Source organism: Hemitrygon akajei, chromosome 25 (genome assembly GCF_048418815.1).
Source record: "Hemitrygon akajei chromosome 25, sHemAka1.3, whole genome shotgun sequence".
Taxonomy (NCBI): domain Eukaryota; kingdom Metazoa; phylum Chordata; class Chondrichthyes; order Myliobatiformes; family Dasyatidae; genus Hemitrygon; species Hemitrygon akajei.
The window spans coordinates 32,505,275-32,525,953 of NC_133148.1; the positions used below are offsets into that span (position 1 = coordinate 32,505,275).

The 20,679-nt window shown below is 48.9% G+C and overlaps 1 protein-coding gene across 1 annotated transcript in view; it reads right to left on the minus strand.

The window, feature by feature from the left end:
• LOC140716267 (mitogen-activated protein kinase kinase kinase kinase 5-like) overlaps positions 1-20,679 on the minus strand; it is a 221,097-nt gene that overhangs the window by 106,788 nt on the left and 93,630 nt on the right. Inside the window, exons 10-11 of the mRNA XM_073028877.1 lie at positions 8,756-8,818; positions 1,240-1,321 (exon numbers count right to left, since the gene is read on the minus strand). Of these exons, the coding sequence (XP_072884978.1) occupies positions 1,240-1,321; positions 8,756-8,818 (145 nt within the window). The remainder of the gene's footprint in view (positions 1-1,239; positions 1,322-8,755; positions 8,819-20,679) is intronic.

Below are 20,679 nucleotides of genomic sequence, written 5' to 3' on the forward strand. Positions count from 1 at the left end.
TTTCATCATAGGGATGTCCCCACTCACTAAACCTGCCACCTCGCCTCCGGTCCATCGCCCATCACCATGAGAGCCAAAACGGAAAGCAAGACAAGGGCCCTGGAGAGTCCAACAACACCAGTCCTTCAGCCCATCAACCCCTTGCCATCAGCTGTCCGTTTTCACTCATCTCTAAACTTCTATAGTTGTACCGTGGAGAGCATTCTGACAGGCTGCATCACTGTCTGAACGTTCTCCCCGTGAACGTGTGGGTTTCCTCCAGGTGCTCCAATTTCCTCGGGGGGGGGGGGGGGTGCTACTGTACAAGACTGAAAGAAGCTGCAGAGGGTTGTAAATTTAGTCCGCTCCTTCTTGGGTACTAGCCTACAAAGTACCCAGGACACAATCGAGGAGTGGTGTCTCAGAAAGGCAGCGTCCATTATTAAGGACCTCCAGCACCCAGGGCATGCCCTTTTCTCACTGTTACCATCAGGGAGGAGGTACAGAAGCCTGAAGGCACACACTCAGTGATTCAGGAACAGCTTCTTCCCCTCTGCCATCCCATTCCGAAATGGACATTGAACCCTTGAACACTTCCTCACTTTTTTAACATATATTATTTGTTTTACCATGATTTTTAATCTATTCACTATAAGTTTACTGTAATCGATTTACTTATTTATTAATCATTATTTTATTGTGTTTTTTTTCCCTTCTATATTATGTATTGCATTGAACTGCTGTTGCAGCTAAGTTAACGGATTTCCCGACACGTGCCGGTGGATAGTGAACCTGATTCTGAAGGAACGAGAGTGGGGGGATAGGTCTGCCCCCACGAGCGGTTTGACCGGACTCGGGCGCTGCGGTGAAGAACGGCTCTGTGTGCGGCCCGCTAACGGCGCAGCGCTGAACTGAACTGAACTGGAAACTATTGGACTCCTGGTTTGACGTTTGATGTTTCTCTCTGTTGCTCGCTCGCTTTTTGCCGTTGGCGCAATCTATTCTTTTTCTGCGCGTTGGGTGTTGATGTTTCGTCGAACGGGCCGCCACGGCGTTTCTTTCGTGGCTGCCCGTGGGAGGACGAATGTCAGCGTTGCATTCTGTATGCACACTTCGATAATAAAGGTACTTTGAATCTTTTGAACCTTTGAACGGAGGTCTCAGCACTGAGGCGGAGGTCATGACGCTTTGGACCGGAGAACGCCAGCCCGGAGCAGGGTGGGGAGGGGGGCACACACCAGGGTCCCGGCCTGTACTTACCGTCAGCATCTTGCTGGCAGCTGGCCTCTTCTTTGGATTCTTCGTCAGCGTCACTTTGGCGAAGTTGTGGAACGCTGAGCTCCTGCGGAAGAGAAGAGCAAAGGTCAGGCCCAGGGTTCAATATCTCTGAGATCCTTCACCCGTCTGGACCTTGGTAACCCCCATGGTGACTGGCAGGAGCTAGACATCAAAGGGCTGCGAGCAGGACCTATCGAGTACCCAGGGCAGGCACTTATCCATCCATATGTTAGCACTTCACAGCCTCCAGCTTCAGTCCACAAGGCCTCACAGTCACAGAGTTACAAAAAGAGAGACTGCACAGAAAGCAGGCCCTTCAGCCCATTGAGTCTTTGCTAACCAGCAAATACCAACTCTACATTAATCCCATCTCTTTATTCTCTACCGTCAAGATGAGGCCACACGCAGGTCGATGGAGCAATACCTTATCTCCCGCCTATGTAGCCTCCTTCCTGCCGGCATGAACATCCAACTCACTGACCTCCGTTGATACCCCTGCCCCCCACCCTTACCCCCATCCCTATCTATTATTTTAGTCTGGTTCTCTTTCTCTCTCTTTTTCCCCCCTCACTATAATCTCCCCCCAGCCCTACCTTTCTTTCTCTTTTATTTCCCATAATTCTTCACCTTCCCCCTAGCCCATTTCCCTCCAGCCTATCACTTCCCAGCTCTCTACTTCATCCCTCCCCCCACTTCTTATCCCTCCTTGACCATCCCATGCTACTTCACTCCTGATGAAGGGTTTCGGCCCAAAACGTCGTTATTACCTCCTCCCATAGATCCCATAGATGCTGTCTGGCCTGCTGAGTTCTGCCAGCATGTCTTTATTCTACCCCACACTCCCACCAGCTCCTTCCAGATGGGCACGGCGGCGTAGTGGTTTACAGTGCGGGCAACCCGGGTTCGGACTGTGAGGAGTTTGTACGTTCTCCCCGTGAGCGGGTGGGTTTCCTCCGGGTGTTCCGGACCCCACAGTCCGAAGGCGTACAGGGGATCGCTGGGCGGCACAGCTCGAATGGCCAGATCGGCCTATTCCACACTGTACGTTGATAAGTAAGTAGATACGTAGATAGATACTGTGGACAGACAAATTCCACCCTGCACCAGCACAGGATGGGCCCTTCTGCCCCTTCGAGCCATGCTGCCCCGCAGTCCTCCAATTTAACCCTAGCCTACTGAACGCATTTGAATTGGCAAGAAGCAATTTTCACTATCTTCTCTGTTATTGCTATTTTGTCTGTTTCTCCTTCCTCCTCTCACTTATTAATTAATTAATTTATTTATTTATTGAGATATAGCGTGGGATAGGCCCTTCCAGCTGTGCTGCCGATTTAATCCTGGCCTAATCACGAGACAGTTTGCAATGACAATTAACCTACTAACCGGCACGTCTTGGACTGTGGGAGGAAACCGGAGCACCTGGGGGAAACCCACACGGTCACTGACAGAACGAGACCTTACTGGCAGTGTCGGGAATTGAACCTGGGTCTCCTGTACTGCGAAGCGTCGTGCTGGCCACTACGCTACCCGCACGTCCTAGCGCTGTAGGGAGAAACCGCGTGTGCGCCTGGGCGAAACCCACGCCATCACAGGGGGAGCTTGCCAACGCCACCACAGACAGTACCCGAAGTCAGGATCAAACTCGTGTTACTGGAGCTGTAAGGGGGGACTCTACCCAGAGTACCACTCTGCCTTCTGCTCTGTTCTCCCTCGCGTGCTGACCCGACTTGGCCTTCAGCTTCGCTTTTTCAGGACCATAAGACATCGGAGCAGAAATAGGCCATTTGTCCCATCGAGTCTGCTCCACAATTTCATCATGGCTGATCCATTTTCCCTCTCAGCCCCAATCTCCTGCCTTCTCCCTGTATCCCTTCATGCCCTGAACAATTAAGAAACTATCAACCTCTGCCTTAAATATACCCAAAGACTTGGCCTCCACAGCTGCCTGCGGCAACAAATTCTACAGATTCACTGCTCTCTGGCTAAAGAAATTTCTCCTCATCGCCATTCTAAAAGGAAGTCCCTCTATTCTGAGGCTGTGTCCTCTGCTCTTAGGCTCTCCCACCACAGGAAACGTCCTCTCCACATCCACTCTATCGAGGCCTTTCATCATTCGATAGATTTCAATGAGGCCACCCCTCATTCCTCTGACTTCTAGTGAGTACAGGCTCAGAGGTGTACAAAACTACAGAAGTTTATTCTCACAAGAATACACAAAATACAAATATCAAGTATTGACAAGACCATGAACAAATTAAGATATAATCATTACTGTCTGTAAAACAGTCAGTTCCCCGGGGATCCAATGCTCCCAGAAATCTTCCACTGTACCCATGGTGACAGCATGCTCCCTCTCCAAGGGCCCCTGGTCATGAATGTACCCCCGACAAAGGGGAAGCAGTTGGCCCAGGTAAAACCCTCGACTGCCCGCTGCCGGGACCCGTGAATGGCCACTTTGGCCAGGCCCAGGCGAAAGCCCACCAGTAAATCGTTCAAGCGACCTGCCTTTCCTTCAGCTTAGCTTACCGCACTCTGCCCCCTCCCTGGGCGTCTCGGGGGTTTGCTGTCAGAGACACTGAGGGGTGGTTTTACACACTCGGTGGTCACTTCATTAGCTGCACCTGCTCATTAGTGCAAATATGTCATCAGCCAATCACGTGGCAGCAGCTCACTGGTTAGGCCACACTTGGAGTACAGTGTCCAGTTCTGGTTGCCTCACTATAGGAAGGATGTGGAAGCATTGGAAAGGGTACAGAGGAGATTTACCAGGATGCTGCCTGGTTTAGAGAGTATGCATTATGATCAGAGATTAAGGGAGCTAGGGCTTTACTGTCTGGAGAGAAGGAGGATGAGAGGAGACATGATAGAGGTGTACAAGATGTTAAGAGGAACAGATAGAGCGGACAGCCAGCGCCTCTTCCCCAGGGCACCACTGCTCAGTACAAGAGGACATGGCTTTAAGGTAAGGGGTGGGAAGTTCAAGGGATATATTAGAGGAAGGTTTTTTACTCAGAGAGTGGTTGGTGCGTGGAATGCACTGCCTGAGTCAGTGGTGGAGGCAGATACACTAGTGAAGTTTAAGAGACTACTAGACAGGTATATGGAGGAATTTAAGGTGGGATGGTTATGTGGGAGGCAGGGTTTGAGGGTCGGCACAACATTGTGGGCCGAAGGGCCTGTTCTGTGCTGTATTGTTCTATGTTCTATTAAAGCATGCAGACACAGAGATTCAGTTGTTGTTCAGACCAAACATCATAATGGGGGAAGAAATGTGATCTAAGTGACTTTGACGGTGGAATGATTGTTGGTGCCAGACGGGGTGGTTTGAGTATCTCAGAAACTGAGAACCTCCTGGGATTTTCACGTACAACAGTCACTAGAGTTGACAGAGAATGGTGAGAAGAACAACTACAAAAATCCAGTGCGCGGCAGTTCTGTGGGTGGAAATGCCTTGTTAATGAGAGAGAGGTCAGAGGAGAACGGCCAGACTGGGTCAAGCTGACAGGAAGGCAATAGTGACTCAAATAACCACGCATTACAACAGTGGGGTGCAGAAGAGCATCTCTGAATGCACAACACGTCGAACGAAGTTCAGCAGAAGAAAGACCACAAACATAAACTCAGTGGCCACTTTATTAAGTGTAGGCGGTCTCTAATAACTCGGGCACTGAGTGCGCCTTGGTCTAATTCCCTTTACACCACAAACATCCAGCTTCCTCTCTAACTGCAAGCGGTTCCCTCGCTTTCAAAACTACTTCCACAATTGTTGCAAACCTGCACTCGTTCACAGCTCCTTTCCTGCACAACAGTCGTAACAGTCTTTTAAGGAGGTTGCTGTTTCAATCACCCTGATCGGCTCTCTAGAACAGCTCTGAGTTTGGTGTGCCCCAACGTTTCCCCCTCTGCGCCCTGTAGCACTGGAGCAAAATGTCCTCGTGGACTTCCAAGGCCAGAACAGGGTCCATTACTGGAGGTACAAAGACCAAAGCTGGACACCCAGTGGTACAACAGCTGGTACCTCACGCCTTTACTTCCTGAGAAAGCTGAAGAAATTTGACCTGTCCCCTAAAACCCTCACTAATTTTTATATTTGTCCCGTAGAAAGCATTCTTCTAGGGTGCATCACAACCTGGTATGGAAGTTGTCCTGTCCAAGACCGGAAGAAGCTGCAGAAGATCGTGAACACAGCCCAGCACATCACACAAACCAATCTTCCATCCTTGGACTCACTTTACACCGCACGCTGTCGGAGCAGTGCTGCCAGGATAATCAAGGACACGACCCACCCAGCCAACACACTTTTTGTCCCTCTTCCCTCCGGGAGAAGGCTCAGGAGCTTGAAGACTCATACGGCTAGATTTGGGAACAGCTTCTTTCCAACTGTGATAAGACTGCTGAACAGATCCTGACCCGGATCTGGGCCATACCTTCCAAATTTCTGGACCTGACTTGCACTACCTTACTTTCCCTTTTCTATTTTCTAATTATGATTTATAATTTAAATTTTTATTATATTTACTTCGATTTGTACTTCAGGGAATGCGAAGCACAGAAACAAATATCACTGTGATGATTGTACGCTCTAGTATCAATTGTTTGGTGACAATAAAGTGAAGTATAAGTTTCTGAGTCATGGGTTTGGTTCTGATCTCCAGTGCTGTCTGTGCGGAGTTCACACGTTCCCCCTGCAGGCGTCCCTCAAACGTTCCGGCACTCTCCCCCGTTCCACAAGTCTGCTGGAAGATTCGTTGGTTGCTGTAAGTCACCCCTTTGTGCAGGTAAGAGTAAAAGAGGGGATCGATGGCAGGAGTACAGGGAAATAAACACATGGGGAATGGGATTGGTGTGATTGTATGTGAGAGCCGGTGGATAAGCCAAATCAACAACAAATCAGCATATTCCATCTGGGTATTCTCCAACCTCACTGCTTGCACATCGACTTCTCTACCTTCCAGTAATTTCTCCTCCTCCCCCTTCTCACTCTCCCCATTCTGGTTCCCCTCTCATCCCTTCCTCTTCTCCTCTCCCTCCTTCCCTTTCTCCAATGGTCTGCTGCCCTCTCCAATCAGATTCCTTCTTCTTCAGCCCTTCACCTCATCCACCAATCAGCTCTCAGCTTCTTACGACATCCACCTTCATCTGGCTTCACCTCTCACCTGTCAGCTTGAACTCATCAACCTCCTTCCGCCTCTTTGCTCTGCCATCTTCCCTCTTCATTTCCAGTCCTGATGGAGAGTCACAACCTGAAACACTAGCTATTTATTCCCCTCCATAGGAACTGCCTGACCTGCTGAGTTCCTCCGGCATTTTGTGTGCTAACTCCTTTTGTGTTGAAATACATTTACTGAATATAGCTAGGGTGCCAAGACTTTTGCACATACTGTGGTAATTTTATGTATTGCACTGTACTGCTGCCACAAATAAAACACAAATTTCATGACCTATGTGAGTGATGATAAACCTGATTCTGATCTGGGTCTCTATTGTGGACTGAGAGTGGGAAGGGGGCAGGGAGAGGGGAATCATGGTTGGGAAAAGGGGAAGGGAGCGGGAAGCACCAGAGAGGCATTCTGTAATGATCAATAAACCAATTATTTGGAATCAAACGACCTTGCCTGGTGTCTCAGGGCTGGCTGTGTCTGTACCCACACCACCCCCCAACCCCTGATACTCCTTCTCTGCCACCTGTCCCACACACCCCTCCCACAGCGCTCCACCCTTGCCAGTCCCAGCATCCATGGTACATGGAGCTCAGAAAAATAGAGGACTATGGGTGATTTCTAAAGTAAGTACGTGTTCAGCACAGCATTGTGGGCCGAAGGGCCTGTATCATGCTGTAGGTTTTCTATGTTTCTAAGCTTTGCTGCCACTGGATTTACAAACTCGCTCTCTGCTCTGCATTGACAAATACAGTACCGTGCACAAATCTTCGGCAATCTCGCTATAGACATGTGCCTAAGGCTTTTTGCATGGTATGGTACTCTAGGCGAAGTCTCATAAATGCCCCGTACAATCTCAGCTCGTAATGACCAACACTCCAGCACCCTTGCAATGGAGACCAACACCTAACTTATCCTCCTGACAGCAGAAGCTACAGGAACCGCCTTGCCAAGACCTCTCTGCAGCTCAACAATTACCGTAACTTCAATCACTTGGCAGAAGGCCTAAGGAGACATGGAAAATTGTTTACATAGAAACATAGAAAACCTACAGCATAATACAGGCCCTTCGGCCCACAAAGTTGTGCAGAACATGTCCCTACCTTAGAAATTACTAGGCTTACCTATAGCCCTCTATTTTTCTAAGCTCCATGTACCTATCTAAAAGCCTCTTAAAAGACCCTATCACATCCACCTCCACCACCGTTGCCGGCAGCCCATTCCACGCACTCACCACTCTCTGAGTAAAAAACTTACCCCTGACATCTCCTCTGTACCTACTCCCCAGCACCTTAAACCTGTGTCCTCCTTGGCAACCATTTCAGCCCTGGGAAAAAGCCTCTGACTATCCACACGATCAATGCCTCTCATCATCTTATACACCTCTATCAGGTCACCTCTCATCCTCCGTCGCTCCAAGGAGAAAAGGCCGTGTTCGCTCAAACTATTTTCATAAGGCATGCTCCCCAATCCAGGCAACATCCTTCTCCTCGCAATAAGCGTTCCTGATTTTGAATTCACTGCCAGGGAAGAAGTGTTGACTTTCAAAATAAAAATACCCTCTCTGAGGATCGTCACCTTGTCCTGGTGGAGAGGCTTGTGAGTTCCTGAGAGCCTGGGTGTGACGATGTCCGGGGCCTATCTCATAGCAGTGTCACCATGATGGTAAGGTCAAAGGGGAGGTTCCAGTAGTGACCCATGATGGTAAGGTCAAAGGGGAGGTTCCAGTAGTCACCCATGATGGTAAGGTCAAAGGGGAGGTTCCAGTAGTCACCCATGATGTAAGGTCAAAGGGGAAGGTCCAGTAGTCACCCATAATGGTAAGGTTAAAGGGGAGGTTCCAGTAGTCACCCATGATGGTAAAGTCAAAGGGGAGATTCCAGACAAAGAGCGATCCCACCAGGTCCTCAACGTTGGAGCTGGTGGAAAACATTGACACACCTCGACAGCAGTGAAGGATCCCCAGTCATCTTGTATTCCACGGCACTGGACCCCGAGCCTGATCTGTCAAGGACCGTGTGGCGTCTGCCCATGCATCAGCCTCCCTGCGTTAAACCCAGTCACGCACAGACGCTCTCCATGAAGGAAACAACTCCTTTAGGAGAAGCATCACACTTGACCTGGGAAATCGCACCACCAATACTACCAGTTTCACGGTTTCCCCAAGCTGAACTCGCTGTGACCCTCACTCGCGTGTGCCTGACAATTCATGCACAGTTTTGTGGGAAACAGGTTTACAGAAACCTCACATCACAACAGAAGTAGGAAGTATAGCAAAGATACGGTAAATATTTTAATATTTTCACCCACAGTGAAAGTTCTTGCAGTTTCAAACTTACCATTTCCCTTTATCCTTTAACTTCGGAGGTTGGTAGCCACTTTTGGACATTAGAAAGAGTACCCTGGAGGGAAAAAAATACGAAGAATATTAATCGCTGTCTCACAGACTGCAAAAACGATTAGAGAGAAGGAGGAGGAGGGAGTGAGATAGAGAGAGACCAAGAAAAACTCCCACTGCTGTTTGTGAGGAGTTTGTACGTTCTCCCCGTGACCACCTTTGGACTGTGGGAGGAAACCGGAGCACTCGAGGAAAACCTGAGCATTCCACAGGGAAGATGTACAGACTCCTTACCGAGGACGTCAGGATTGAACTCTGAACTCCAGCACCTCGAGCTGTAGTAGCGCTGCGTAAACCGCTACGTGGCCGCAACGCCCCAGATACAGTTGTACAGTGCAAAACATACAACAAAAGGGACTTCTTTTAAAATGAAGGCATAAAAAATGGCCCAAATGGCCTCTAAATAGAAAGGAAATATGGGGAATTGTCAGCAAATCTGTCCTGTGAACACTGCAGACAAGAAAGTTGGGCTTGAAAGTCATGAAGCTACTTGTAATCATTCTGATACTTGTCCTAAGCACAAGAGATTCTGCAGATGCTGGAAATCCAAGCAACACACACAAAGCGCTGGAGGAATTCAGCAGGTCAGGCAGCATCTTTGGAGAGGAATGCTTGCAGGCGTTTTCCCCGCTCAAGCTGACGAAGACCACAACAGAATTTGTCCCCTGACCACCTGGTCTTGAGTAGAAGAAATATTCTGTTTCTGTGCTGTAACACTCTGTGTTTACTCCCCCTCTGTGGATGCCGCCCGACCTGCTGAGTTCCTCCCGCATTTTCTGCGCATCGCTCGAGATTTCCTGCGTCAGCAGAATCTCTTGTGTGCCCCAGTTGCCTCCCAAGCGTGGGATCATGTCAGGTTTTTAACTTGGCATCCAAATAAACCTCTTCCAAATCAGACAATAAAACATATTATCGAGCAGAGGCAATTCAAGCCTGCCGCACTACTGAGTATGACTATGGCTGAACTCTAGTTCTGTGCCCGTTCCCCACAGCTCCCCGTCGTTCAAACACCTATCTGCCTCCACGTTAAATATTTCTAATGTTCCAGCTTCCATGGACAAAGAATTCCAAAGATCCACCACCCTCTGCAAAAAGGGTTCAGGGTTCTCCCATCGGTGAAAACATCTTAACCTCTAAAGCGGCCTAATAGGCATTGTTATATCCTGCACATTTCCTGGCCTGTGTCTCCTCTTTAACCTGTGTTGCAATTCCCTGGGATGCCTGCAATTACCCTCCCATTGCCAGCACCTACTGGGGGCTGCTTAAAAACAAGGTGGCTCCCATTCCATCTCTCCCACTCTGCAGCCAGCATCAAACTTTTTCTCTTTACCATAACTTTGATTTAATGAATATCTTCTGTCAGTGCATTCCTGTTGTGGCCTGACTCCTTTGTGTTATTTCCTGAGAGCCAATGTTGTAAAAATAATGGGGGCTCGCCCGGGAGTTTTCTTAATGACTAAGTGACCAGCAAGGCAATGATCATGAGCCAAACGCAATGTGTCAGGCCGGTAAACCTCAGGAACAACAATTTGATAAACACTGCTCCAATCATCCTGAATAGACATTTTTGGAGTCCATTTTCTCACTAAAACTCCATTGCTAACAAAAATAGCTACTGAAGGCCTGTACAATTGCTTCCTCAGAGACAACCTCTTCAACATATACATCACAATAAGTTTCCTCTAAACTCCAAAGAAATGAAACACAACCTTTTTTGATTGACAACCGCCTTATCTCAGGAATTAGCCCAGTGAGCCTCCTTTGGCCTCCTCCAATGTTACTATAGACTGAAAATCGCTCGTCCAGTATTCAATGGTATGGCAACTCCAGAGGTCTGGCACGATTTGACTCTGTAATGCACAATCTGTGCCAACTAAATAACTCTAACTAATATCTGTACTGATTGCTTATTTAAAAAATACACACAAAATGGTGGAGCAACTCTGCAGGCCAGGAAAAGTAAGCAGTCGATGTTTCCGGCTGACACCCTACATCAGGACTGGAATAAAAAGATGAGGAGTCAGTGAAAGAATGTAGGAGGAGGGGAGGAAGAAGTACAAGGTGGTAGGTGATAGGTGAAACCAGGAGTGGGGGAGAGGTGAAGTAAAGAGCTGGAGGTTGATAGGTGAAAGAGATAAAGGGCTGGAGAAGGGGGAATCTGATAGGAGAGGACAGAAGACCATGGAAGAAAGGGAAGGGGGGAGAAGCACCAGTGGGAGGTGATGGGCAGGGAAGGAGATAAGGTGTGAGAGGGGAAACTGCAATGGGGGAACGGTGAAGGAGGGAGGGCAGCAATTACCAGAAGTTCGAGAAATTGATGTTCATGCCATCAGGTTGGAGGCTACCCAGTCACAATACTTGGGCGTTGCTCCTCCAACTTGGGAGTGTTCTCATCATGGTAGTAGAGGAGGTCGTGGACGGACATGTCGGAATGGGACTGGGAAGCAGAATTGAAACGGGTGGCCGCCAGGAGACCCCTCTCTTTCTGGCGGACGATCTACAGATCTTCCCGTGTTTCCGATTATTCATTTATTTAATGGGATACAGCACGGGAGAGGTGCTTGAGGCCTTACGAGCCGCATTACGCATTCCCTCTTTCATCCCTGGCCTAACGACAGGACAATTTACAACGACCAATTCACCTACCAACCGGAAACCCGAGCACCCAGCGGTCACAGGGAGAGCTTACAGGTAACGGCAGGAATTGAACCCAGGTCCCTGGTACTGTAAAGTGTTGTGCTGACCACTAATGTTATCTGTCACAAATTAAACTACCCGTACAACTTCTGCAGACTCAGCCAACGGCTTTTCCAATTTAGGGGAAATTGGGTGTTACAGATCAATCTTTCAAGCCCTACATAAACTGGACAGTCTCTGAAGAGACTTGTGCTAAAAAAAGAAATAGAACACCTATCCTGCTTGGCAGAACACGGGCAGGAACAGATTTTGTGGTCGGGCACCCATCAGGCCCCAAGGGTGTCAGACCAGAGAGTTTCAACCTGAACGTTCCTTTTTTTTATATAGATAAGGGAACTAAAACTGTTGCAGTGCTCCAGATGTGGTCTCACCAATACTTGGTATAACAGTAACAAAACTTCTCTATTTCTAAGTACTAAGCTGTAACAATAAAAGCCAACGTGCCCCTTGTCCCCTGACTTAATCGCTACACTTGCCTGCTAATGTTTGCCTTTCAAGCACTAGATGACCTAGATCCAGCCGAACTGTACATTCTGTGTTAAAATTCAGTCAGCCAGTAACACTCTTAGCCACTAGAACAGCTGAGGAAGTTCACAGGCACTTGCATCACATTCACTGTTACTGGCAACGGTTCGTCCTCTCAATTTCAGATGACTTACTTTGGTGAGACCATCCCCAGAGCTTTGTGCATTATTCTGCTCATCCTGTTTCAGGAAGAGGGTGCTGGGATGGAAGGAGACCTCCTTAGAGTTTCCACCAAAGGAGGTGTGAGGTGCTCCTTCCCTCTACTAGCCTGCAGGTCACCCCTGGGCAAGGTGTAGCAACTTCTTAGCCCCTTGATCAGGGTCATGTGAAGCCATGAGAGCAGGCGGTGGACGGTCGTATGAGCTGCCAGTGCAGATCACAAGTCCTGGTTATGCCACCACCTATGCCAGGCAGACAACCTCTGAAGAGCATTGATAACGGCTGGGGTTCATCCGTCTTGTAAAGACACTGCCCAGAGGAAGGCCATGGCTAAACACTTCTGTGGGAAAATTTGCCAAGAACAATCACGGTCAAGACAGGGCGCATAACGAACAAATGAATGAATGTTTTAGGAAAGATATCATAAACTGCAAGAAAGAAATGGAAAGAAGAATCTCTGTGAAGCCACTGGAAAAGCCAAAGCCCAGTGCCTGGAAATCCACGGGTCTGCAGGAAGCTGGAGTTCCAAGACAACTAATTACTGAGATTTAGACAGTTGTCCTTTTAAAAGAGGCTGGGCAGGAGTTTAGAAGAACTTCATTGAGATGTATATGATTTTAATTTCCTATTTCTCCTATTTCTTATGGTTATATCCTTCCTCCAAGAGGACCACAACCCTGTCGTAGGGTTTGGAGGCTCGAGTGCCTCGGTGACCCGTAGAGTACGTTGGCTGGAGTCAGGGCTTTATGCTTTGGCTCTTGGTAGGGTCGCCCATGCCAAACAGGTCAAAGGGTAGAGGCCAAACTGTTAAAGGGTAGAGAGTGGTCCACCTGTCCTCCAGGTTCAGGGTTTTGAGCTCAGGGCTAACAACCTTGACTGGTAAAATGGAAACAGCAATGAAGAATCCTTCGACATCCGAGTGTGACGGTATTCCTGAGTCTCCACCCGGGACTCGTATGACAGGCAGTAGTGAAAACCGCGAGGAAGTGACAGGCACGATGAAGTCCACCAGAGATGGAGGACCTTCATTGTCAGTAGAGATCTGATCCTTTGGAAAAGAGTAAACAGTGTTGATGTTTTGGGCTCAGATCCCTCAGCAGGATTACACATCATAGTCCCCCAAGTCCCCTCCTCCTTCCCTTTCTCCTATGGTCCACTCTCCTCTCCTATCAGATTCCTTCCTCTCCAGCCCTGGACCTTTCACCAATCACCTTCTAGCAAGTCCCCTTTCCCCTCCCACCCCACCTTTCCAAAACTGGTGTCTTCCCCGTTCCTTTCCAGTCCTGACGAAGGGTCCCCGCTCAAAACCTTGACTGTTTTATTCTTTATCCATAGACGTTGCCTGGCATGCCCAGCTCCTCCAGCATCTTGCGTGTGTTGTGACCACACAGAATGTTTCGATGTACACGTGATAAATCTGAACCTGCTCCTGAAGAAAAATCACGAGAATGTAATCAAAGATAAGGGGAGAGATTGGGCAAGTTGGGACTGCATTCCTTGGAACGAAGGAGGCTTAACGGCGACCTCACAGAGCTGTATAAAATCACGCAATTAGTCCCAATTTAAATTAAAAGGTACGAAGTTTCATTTACTATCAAAGTTTACAACTCTGAAATTCTTCTTCTCCAGAGAGCCATGAAGTCAAGAAAGAAAGGAATGGCAGCATGATTATCCCCTTCCCCACACAAAAAAAAGCAAACAAAAATAGAACAGGCACATCAATCCCAAATCCCCCTCCCCACCCACACAAAAAAAACAAAGAAAGATCAGGCAAAAACACACACAATATAAAAAGAACTGTAAGACTGAAATAAAAAAGTCTAGAATCCAAGTCAAAAGACAGTAGGTGCAGGAGTTGGCCATTCAGCCCTTCGAGTCAGCACCGCCATTCACTGTGATCTTGGCTGATCATCCACAATCGGTACCCCGTTCCTGCCTTCTCCCCATATCCCTTGACTCTGCTATCTTTAAAAGCTCTATCTAACTCTTCCTTAAAAGCATCCAGAGAATTGGCCTCCACTGCCTTCTGAGGCAGAGCATTCCACCGATCCACAACTCTCTGGGTGAAAAAGTTTTTCCTCAACTCCGTTCTAAATGGCCTACCCCTTATTCTTAAACTGTGGCCTCTGGTTCTGGACTCCCCCAACATTGGGAACATGTTTCCTGCCTCTAGTGTGTCCAATCCTTTAATAATCTTATATGTTTCAATCAGATCCCCTCTCATCCTTCTAAATTCCAGTGTATACAAGCCTAGTCGCTCCAATCTTTCAACATGTGACAGTCCCGTCATCCCGGGAATCAACCTCGTGAACCTACACTGCACTCCCTCAATAGCAAGAATGTCCTTCCTCAAATTTGGAGACCAAAACTGCACACAATACTCCAGGTGTGGTCTCACCAGGGCCCTGTACAACTGCAGAAGAACCTCTTTGCCCCTATACTCAACTCCCCTTGTTATGAAGGCCAACATGCCATTAGCTTTCTTCACTGCCTGCTGTACCTTCATGCTTACTGTCAGTGACTGATGAACAAGGGCACCTAGATCTCGTTGTACTTCCCCTTTTCCTAACTTGACACCGTTCAGATAGTAATCTGCCTTCCTGTTCTTGCCACCAAAGTGGATAACCTCACATTTATCCACATTAAACTGCATCTGCCCACTCACCCAGCCTGTCCAAGTCACCCTGCATTCTCCTAACATCCTCCTGACATTTCACACTGCCACCCAGCTTTGTGTCATCTGCAAATTTGCTAATGTTACTTTTAATCCCTTCATCTAAATCATTAATGTATATTGTAAAAGTCCCTATCTAAAATGCAAAAAACATGGGTAACATTCTCCAGACAGAGTTGCACCCTCTCCCCTCTCCAGTAGCAGACAATTGAAAGGCAGGAGAGCGACCCCACCAGTGATCAAAAGGCAGTCTCCACTCTCCAATAGCAGAGTGATCCCATCAGTGATCAAAAGGCAGTCTCCACTCTCCAATAGCAGAGTGATCCCATCAGTGATCAAAAGGCAGTCTCCACTCTCCAATAGCAGAGTGATCCCATCAGTGATCAAAAGGCAGTCTCCACTCTCCAATAGCAGAGCGCACAGCAATCCCACCAGTGATCTGGCAGCATTTGGGAATCACGCAGTCATTTCTTTTCCCCCCAGGGAAAGGGAACACGAAAGCGTTAAGCACCAGATTTACCCAAAGTGGAGAAAGATTTAAAAGGGAAGGGACCTGTGAGACAGCTTCTTCCTGCTGAGGGTGTTGAGTGCACGGCTGCCAGAGGAAGTGGTTTAAGCAGGTGAAATAACACTTAAAAGACAGTTCGACAGATACATAAATACAAAAGGTTTAGGCAGGGGTTCCTCCAACCTGGGGGTCCACGGAAACCTCAGTTAACGGCATTAAAAAGGTCAGGAACCCCTGGGTGTAGAGGGGACCGGGCTAAACAGAGGCAAATAGGACTGGGTCACATGAGCCAGTTAGGCTGACGGGTCACGAGGATAATCCCAGGAATGAAAGGGTTAAAGTGTGAGGAGCATTTGATGGCTCTGGGCCTGTGCTCGGTGGAGTGCAGAAGGATGAGAGGGAACTTGTTGAAACTGACTGAATATTGAAAGACCTGGGTAGAGAGGATGCTTCCTGGAGTGGGAGGGTCTAGGACCAGAGGGCACAGCCCCAGAATAGTAACGTGTCCCTTCAGAACAGAGCTGAGGAAGAATTTCTTTAGCCGGAGGATGGTGAATCCGTGGTATTCACTGCCACGGTCAGCTGTGGAGGAAAAGTCATTGGGTATATTTAAAGATGAGGTTCTTGATTAGTCAGGGTATCAAAGGTTACGGGGAGAAAGCAGGAGAATGGAGTTGAGAGCGAAAATAAATCAGCCAAGGTGGCAGAGCAAAGTCGATGGGCTGAATGGCCTAATCCTGCTCCTATGTCTTATGGTCTCAATGACACAGATGGAGGCCACCTTACCAATAATTCTACACCATTATCTGGTCACTGGCACATCACGGGAGCTTGCTTTCCATCGATCAGTTACCTCTCTACCTGCATTACACTTGGCGGACATTTTGTTCGCCAAGAGGCTCCAGGGAAATCTACAGATCACAGAAAGCAGGTCTTCTCCTGCTGGGGTCCTCTACTGCGTCCGTGCTCTGGGTGTGGCCTCCTTTACGTTGACGAGACCCATCGTGAATTGGGGGGGGGGGGCGGGGAACAACTTCATCAAGCAGATCTGCTCCATCCGCCACAAGCGGGACTCCCCGAAGGCCAAGCATTTTAATTCCCAATCCCACTCCCTTCTGATGTATTGATCCGCGGCCTCCTCCTGTGCCAAGATGAGGCCAACCTCAGGGCGGAGGAGCAACACCTTATATTCCGTCTGGGTAGCCTCCAAACTGATGGTACGAATATCGATTTCTCCGTCCGGTGCACAAAATTCAGCTCCCCCCTTCCTCTATCCCTCACTTTGACCTTTTACTTAAGAACATAAGGAGCAGGAGTCGGCCATCTGGCCCATTGAGCCTGCTCCACTATTCAATAAGATCATGGCTGACCTGACAACAGACTCACTTCCACCCTCTTCTCATCAGGAACAAATTGAGCAAGCAATAAAAGCGAGGAAATAGCGTTCAGATCTGTTACTTCCTCCTGGGTCCCTTCCTCTTATTTTCCACTCTCCTCTCCTATCAGATTCCTTCTTCTCCAGCCCTTGACCTTTCCCACCCACCTGGCTTCACCCATCACTTTCCTCTCCCCACCCACCCATCTTTTTAATCTGGTATCCATTCCTCCTCAGTCCTGAAGAAGGGCCTCGGCCCAAAATGTCGACGGTTTACACTCTTCTCCACAGATCCTACCTGGCCTGCTGACTTCCTCCGGGGGGGGGTTGCGTGTGTGGGTGCTGCTGCCTTACAGACCCGGGTGCAGCGCGCAAGGAGTTAACTTTCCAGCGCTGGTTCGACCGAACGCAGAGCTTCTCATTGTGAAACTGACAACCACTTCCTGGGCATCCCACGGTCTCAGGATGCCTGGTGAGCCCCAGGAGCGTGGGCGGGTGCAGATTGAAGAAGCGCCACTGGTGCCCTGTCTGGTTGATACGCAGAACAGCCCACCCCCCCTCACTCCGTGGGCGGCAGACGTTTCGACACGGGCACCACTTGACAGCACAGTCACCATCTCATCCAGTCGTAAGGCTGGGAATCAGGCCCGTAGGCCCCACTGGACTAAACTAACCAAGATTCCTATCTCTGCAGATCCCACTGTCGGCCCTTCACCCTTTTCCCTCTGAAACTTTCCTACCATGTACCTGTCTGCGTAACTTTAAAACGTTGCTAATGCACCTGCCTCAACCACGTCCTCACAGTTCAAAATATATTTGTTATTAAAGTACGCACACGTCATACAACCCGGAGGTTCGCCTCCTTACAGGCAGCCTCAAAGCGAAAAACCCAAAAGAACCCATTAAAAAAAAGGACCGTCAAACGCCCAACGTGCAGAGGGACTAAACGGAACAAATCGAGCAAGCAATAAAAGCGGGGAAATAGCGTTCAGATCTGAGGTCTGTGGGAAGCGAGTCTGTCCACAGACACGAGGCCACAGCCTCGGTTCAGTGCAGAGCCAAGCAGTGAGCTGAACCGGAGTGTCCCTGACCTCAAGCCCTGACACCCTGACCTTTTCACCCTGACACCCTGACTCTTTCGCTCTGGCCCGGCGCTGAAATCATCGTCCAGGCATCGGGTTCAGTTGCTTCGAGACACTCTGGGGCCTGGACCCCCACCGCCTCGATTTGGACTGTACCTGACCTTTCCAATTCGGCGCGAGGCTGAAATCAATCGAACCTCAGGCCTTTCCTTGTCCAGGGCATCAGGCCCACTGGGTCTGCTGCGTCAAATTGCCTCCAAGTCCAAAGGGACGTTACAGGCGAGTGTTTGCGATGATCGTTTGCCGCAAAAAGTGTTATTAATGAAGGACTCAGTTGCTTTCTTTATTTCACTGGCCACCAACAAGTAGTCACTAGGTTTCCCCTTATACTGGGACAGATGACAGTCTGTTCTGTATGTACTGGGGGGAGGGGGGGTTCAATTTATTTTTTGCACATGAGCGGAAGGTGGGGGGGGGAGTGCATGATGTTGTCTGTTTATGTATTGTTTTTCATAAATTCTATTGTTTTTTTTCCCGGGTGAATGCCCGCAAGAAAATGAATTTCTAGGCAGTGTTTGGTAGCATCTTTGTACTTTGGTAATAAATTCACTTTCTGCTTTGAACTTCAAAGTTTAACGTACAGTTGTTATCAAAGTTTTGTTTCGTGGCTGTCTGGAGAAGACAATTCTCAGGGTTGTGTACTGCATGCATACTTTGATAATAAATGTACCTCGAACCAACCTCTGAGTGAAGAGGTTGCTCCTGATGTCCCTTTTAAATCTTCCCCCCTCGCACCTTAAACCTATACCTTCTCCTTCTTGGTTCCTCTTTCCCTGGGGAGAAAGGTTGCATGCATCCACCTTAACTTTGTGCCCCTTGATTTTATACACCCCTGCAAGGTCACCTCAGTCTCCTATGTTCAAAGGACTAAAATGCCAGACTATCCAACCTTTCCCAATAACTCATCGAATCCTGGGAACATTCTCATAGATCTTCCTTTGCACTCTTTCCATCTTAATGATGTCTTTGCTACAACAGGGCAACCAAAGCTGAACGTCATACTCCAAGCGTGGCCTCGCACACGTCTTGCACAACACAAATGTTCCTGAAATACTTGGCGAGCTGGGCTCCCTCGAGAATGCGGGGGCAACTGCAGCGGGAGACCTGAGCCCTGGCTGAATCTTTGGGCCGGATCAAAGCAGCGGAGCCCAGGCCCGAGGGCGGATAACAGACCGTTAGGCCGATTTACATGCTGAGCCTGAGGGCGGAGGACGAGCCGGTGCTGGGATCACAACTCCAGGGGAATGTGCTCGCCTCAGTGCTGAATTTCAACAGATTTCATGACATACTGGTATTAAACCTGATCCTGGTTCTGAACCTGTGTCTGTGTGGCTGCGGCCTGCACCCAGCAGGCTCCTGACCTGCTCGAATGGAGTTGCTGAACAGACTTCGGGGCAGCGGACGTACTTCTGGGGACTCTGCGGTTCGAACTCTGTGTGGATGGTTCATTTGCTTTTTGTTTTAAAATGCCTGCAAAACTTGCTCTATCTTTTTCGCACATGGGATGCACGACTGTCTTTGTGGTGCGGGGATTTTCGCGAATTCAATTGTGTTTGCTTTGCGACTGCCTGCAAGGAGATGAATCACAAGATTGCGTATGGAACACTTTAATAATGAACTTACTTTAAACTTTGAAGTTCAAAGTGCAAAGTAAACTTACTATATGGTACATGGATGCTACCATATACTAACTTGAGGTTCATTTTCTTGCGGGCATTCACCAGGGGGAGGGGGGGGGGGAAGAAGCACAATAGAATTTATGAAAACCAATACAGAAACAGACAAAATCTGTCAGTCGACAAACTGTGCAAATAAAACATAATACTGAGAACTTGAGTTCTAAAGAGTCCTTGACAGTGTGCGTAGGTTGTGGAACCAGTTCTGAGCTGTGGTAAGTGCCTGTTCGGAAGCCTGTAGGGCGCGTGGTGCTGTGGGACCTGAGGCTTCCCCACCTTGTGACTAACGGTGGTCATGAAGAAGAGGCCTTGACCTGGGGCGGCAGGGTTCTTGGATAGCGGACGCCGCTCTCTCGCGGCAACGGCCACGCCAAGGTGAAGCTGCACCAGAGCCGTGTCCCGTGCGGGTGAGAATGCTGGCGCGTGACAGAGCGTAATCTCGCCAAGCTGCTGTCGGGCCACGCCACGAGCCTCTGTACTTATTTTTGGCCGAGGAAGATCTCCAGCTGCGGCCTACTCCTTCTGTGCCAGCAAGAGGACACGCCCACAATCGTCACGAGGAGACACTGGAGGTGGACAGGGCGCATGATGGGAAGAGAGGCCAACTCTTCATTGGACTCCCGAAGGACAGAGGAATCATGGGATACCTGTGATAACACTTTCAGGGAGCCATGTACAATACTGAGCAAAACTCTTACGCACATCAGTATAGCTCGGGTGTCTAAGACTTTTGCACAGTACTGTAGTAATTTTATGTATCGCACTGTACCGCTGCTGCAAAAAAAAACCCAAATTTCATGGCACATGTGAGGATAATAAACCTGGTTCTGATATGGGTCTCTTTTGTGGACCGAGAGTGGGACGAGGGCAGGGAGAGATGGGAAAAGGGGGAAGGGAGCAGGAAGCACCAGAGAGACATTCTGTGATGATCAATAAAACAACTGTTTTGGAATCAAACGACCTTGCCTTGTGCCTCAGGGCTGGGTGTGTCTGCACCCGCCCCCGTCACTCCTTCTCTGCCACCTGTCCCGCGCCCTTCACCCTCGCCATAGCCAACATCCTTTGTTCTCACCCAGATTTACAACCTCGCTCTCTGCTCCACGGTGGCA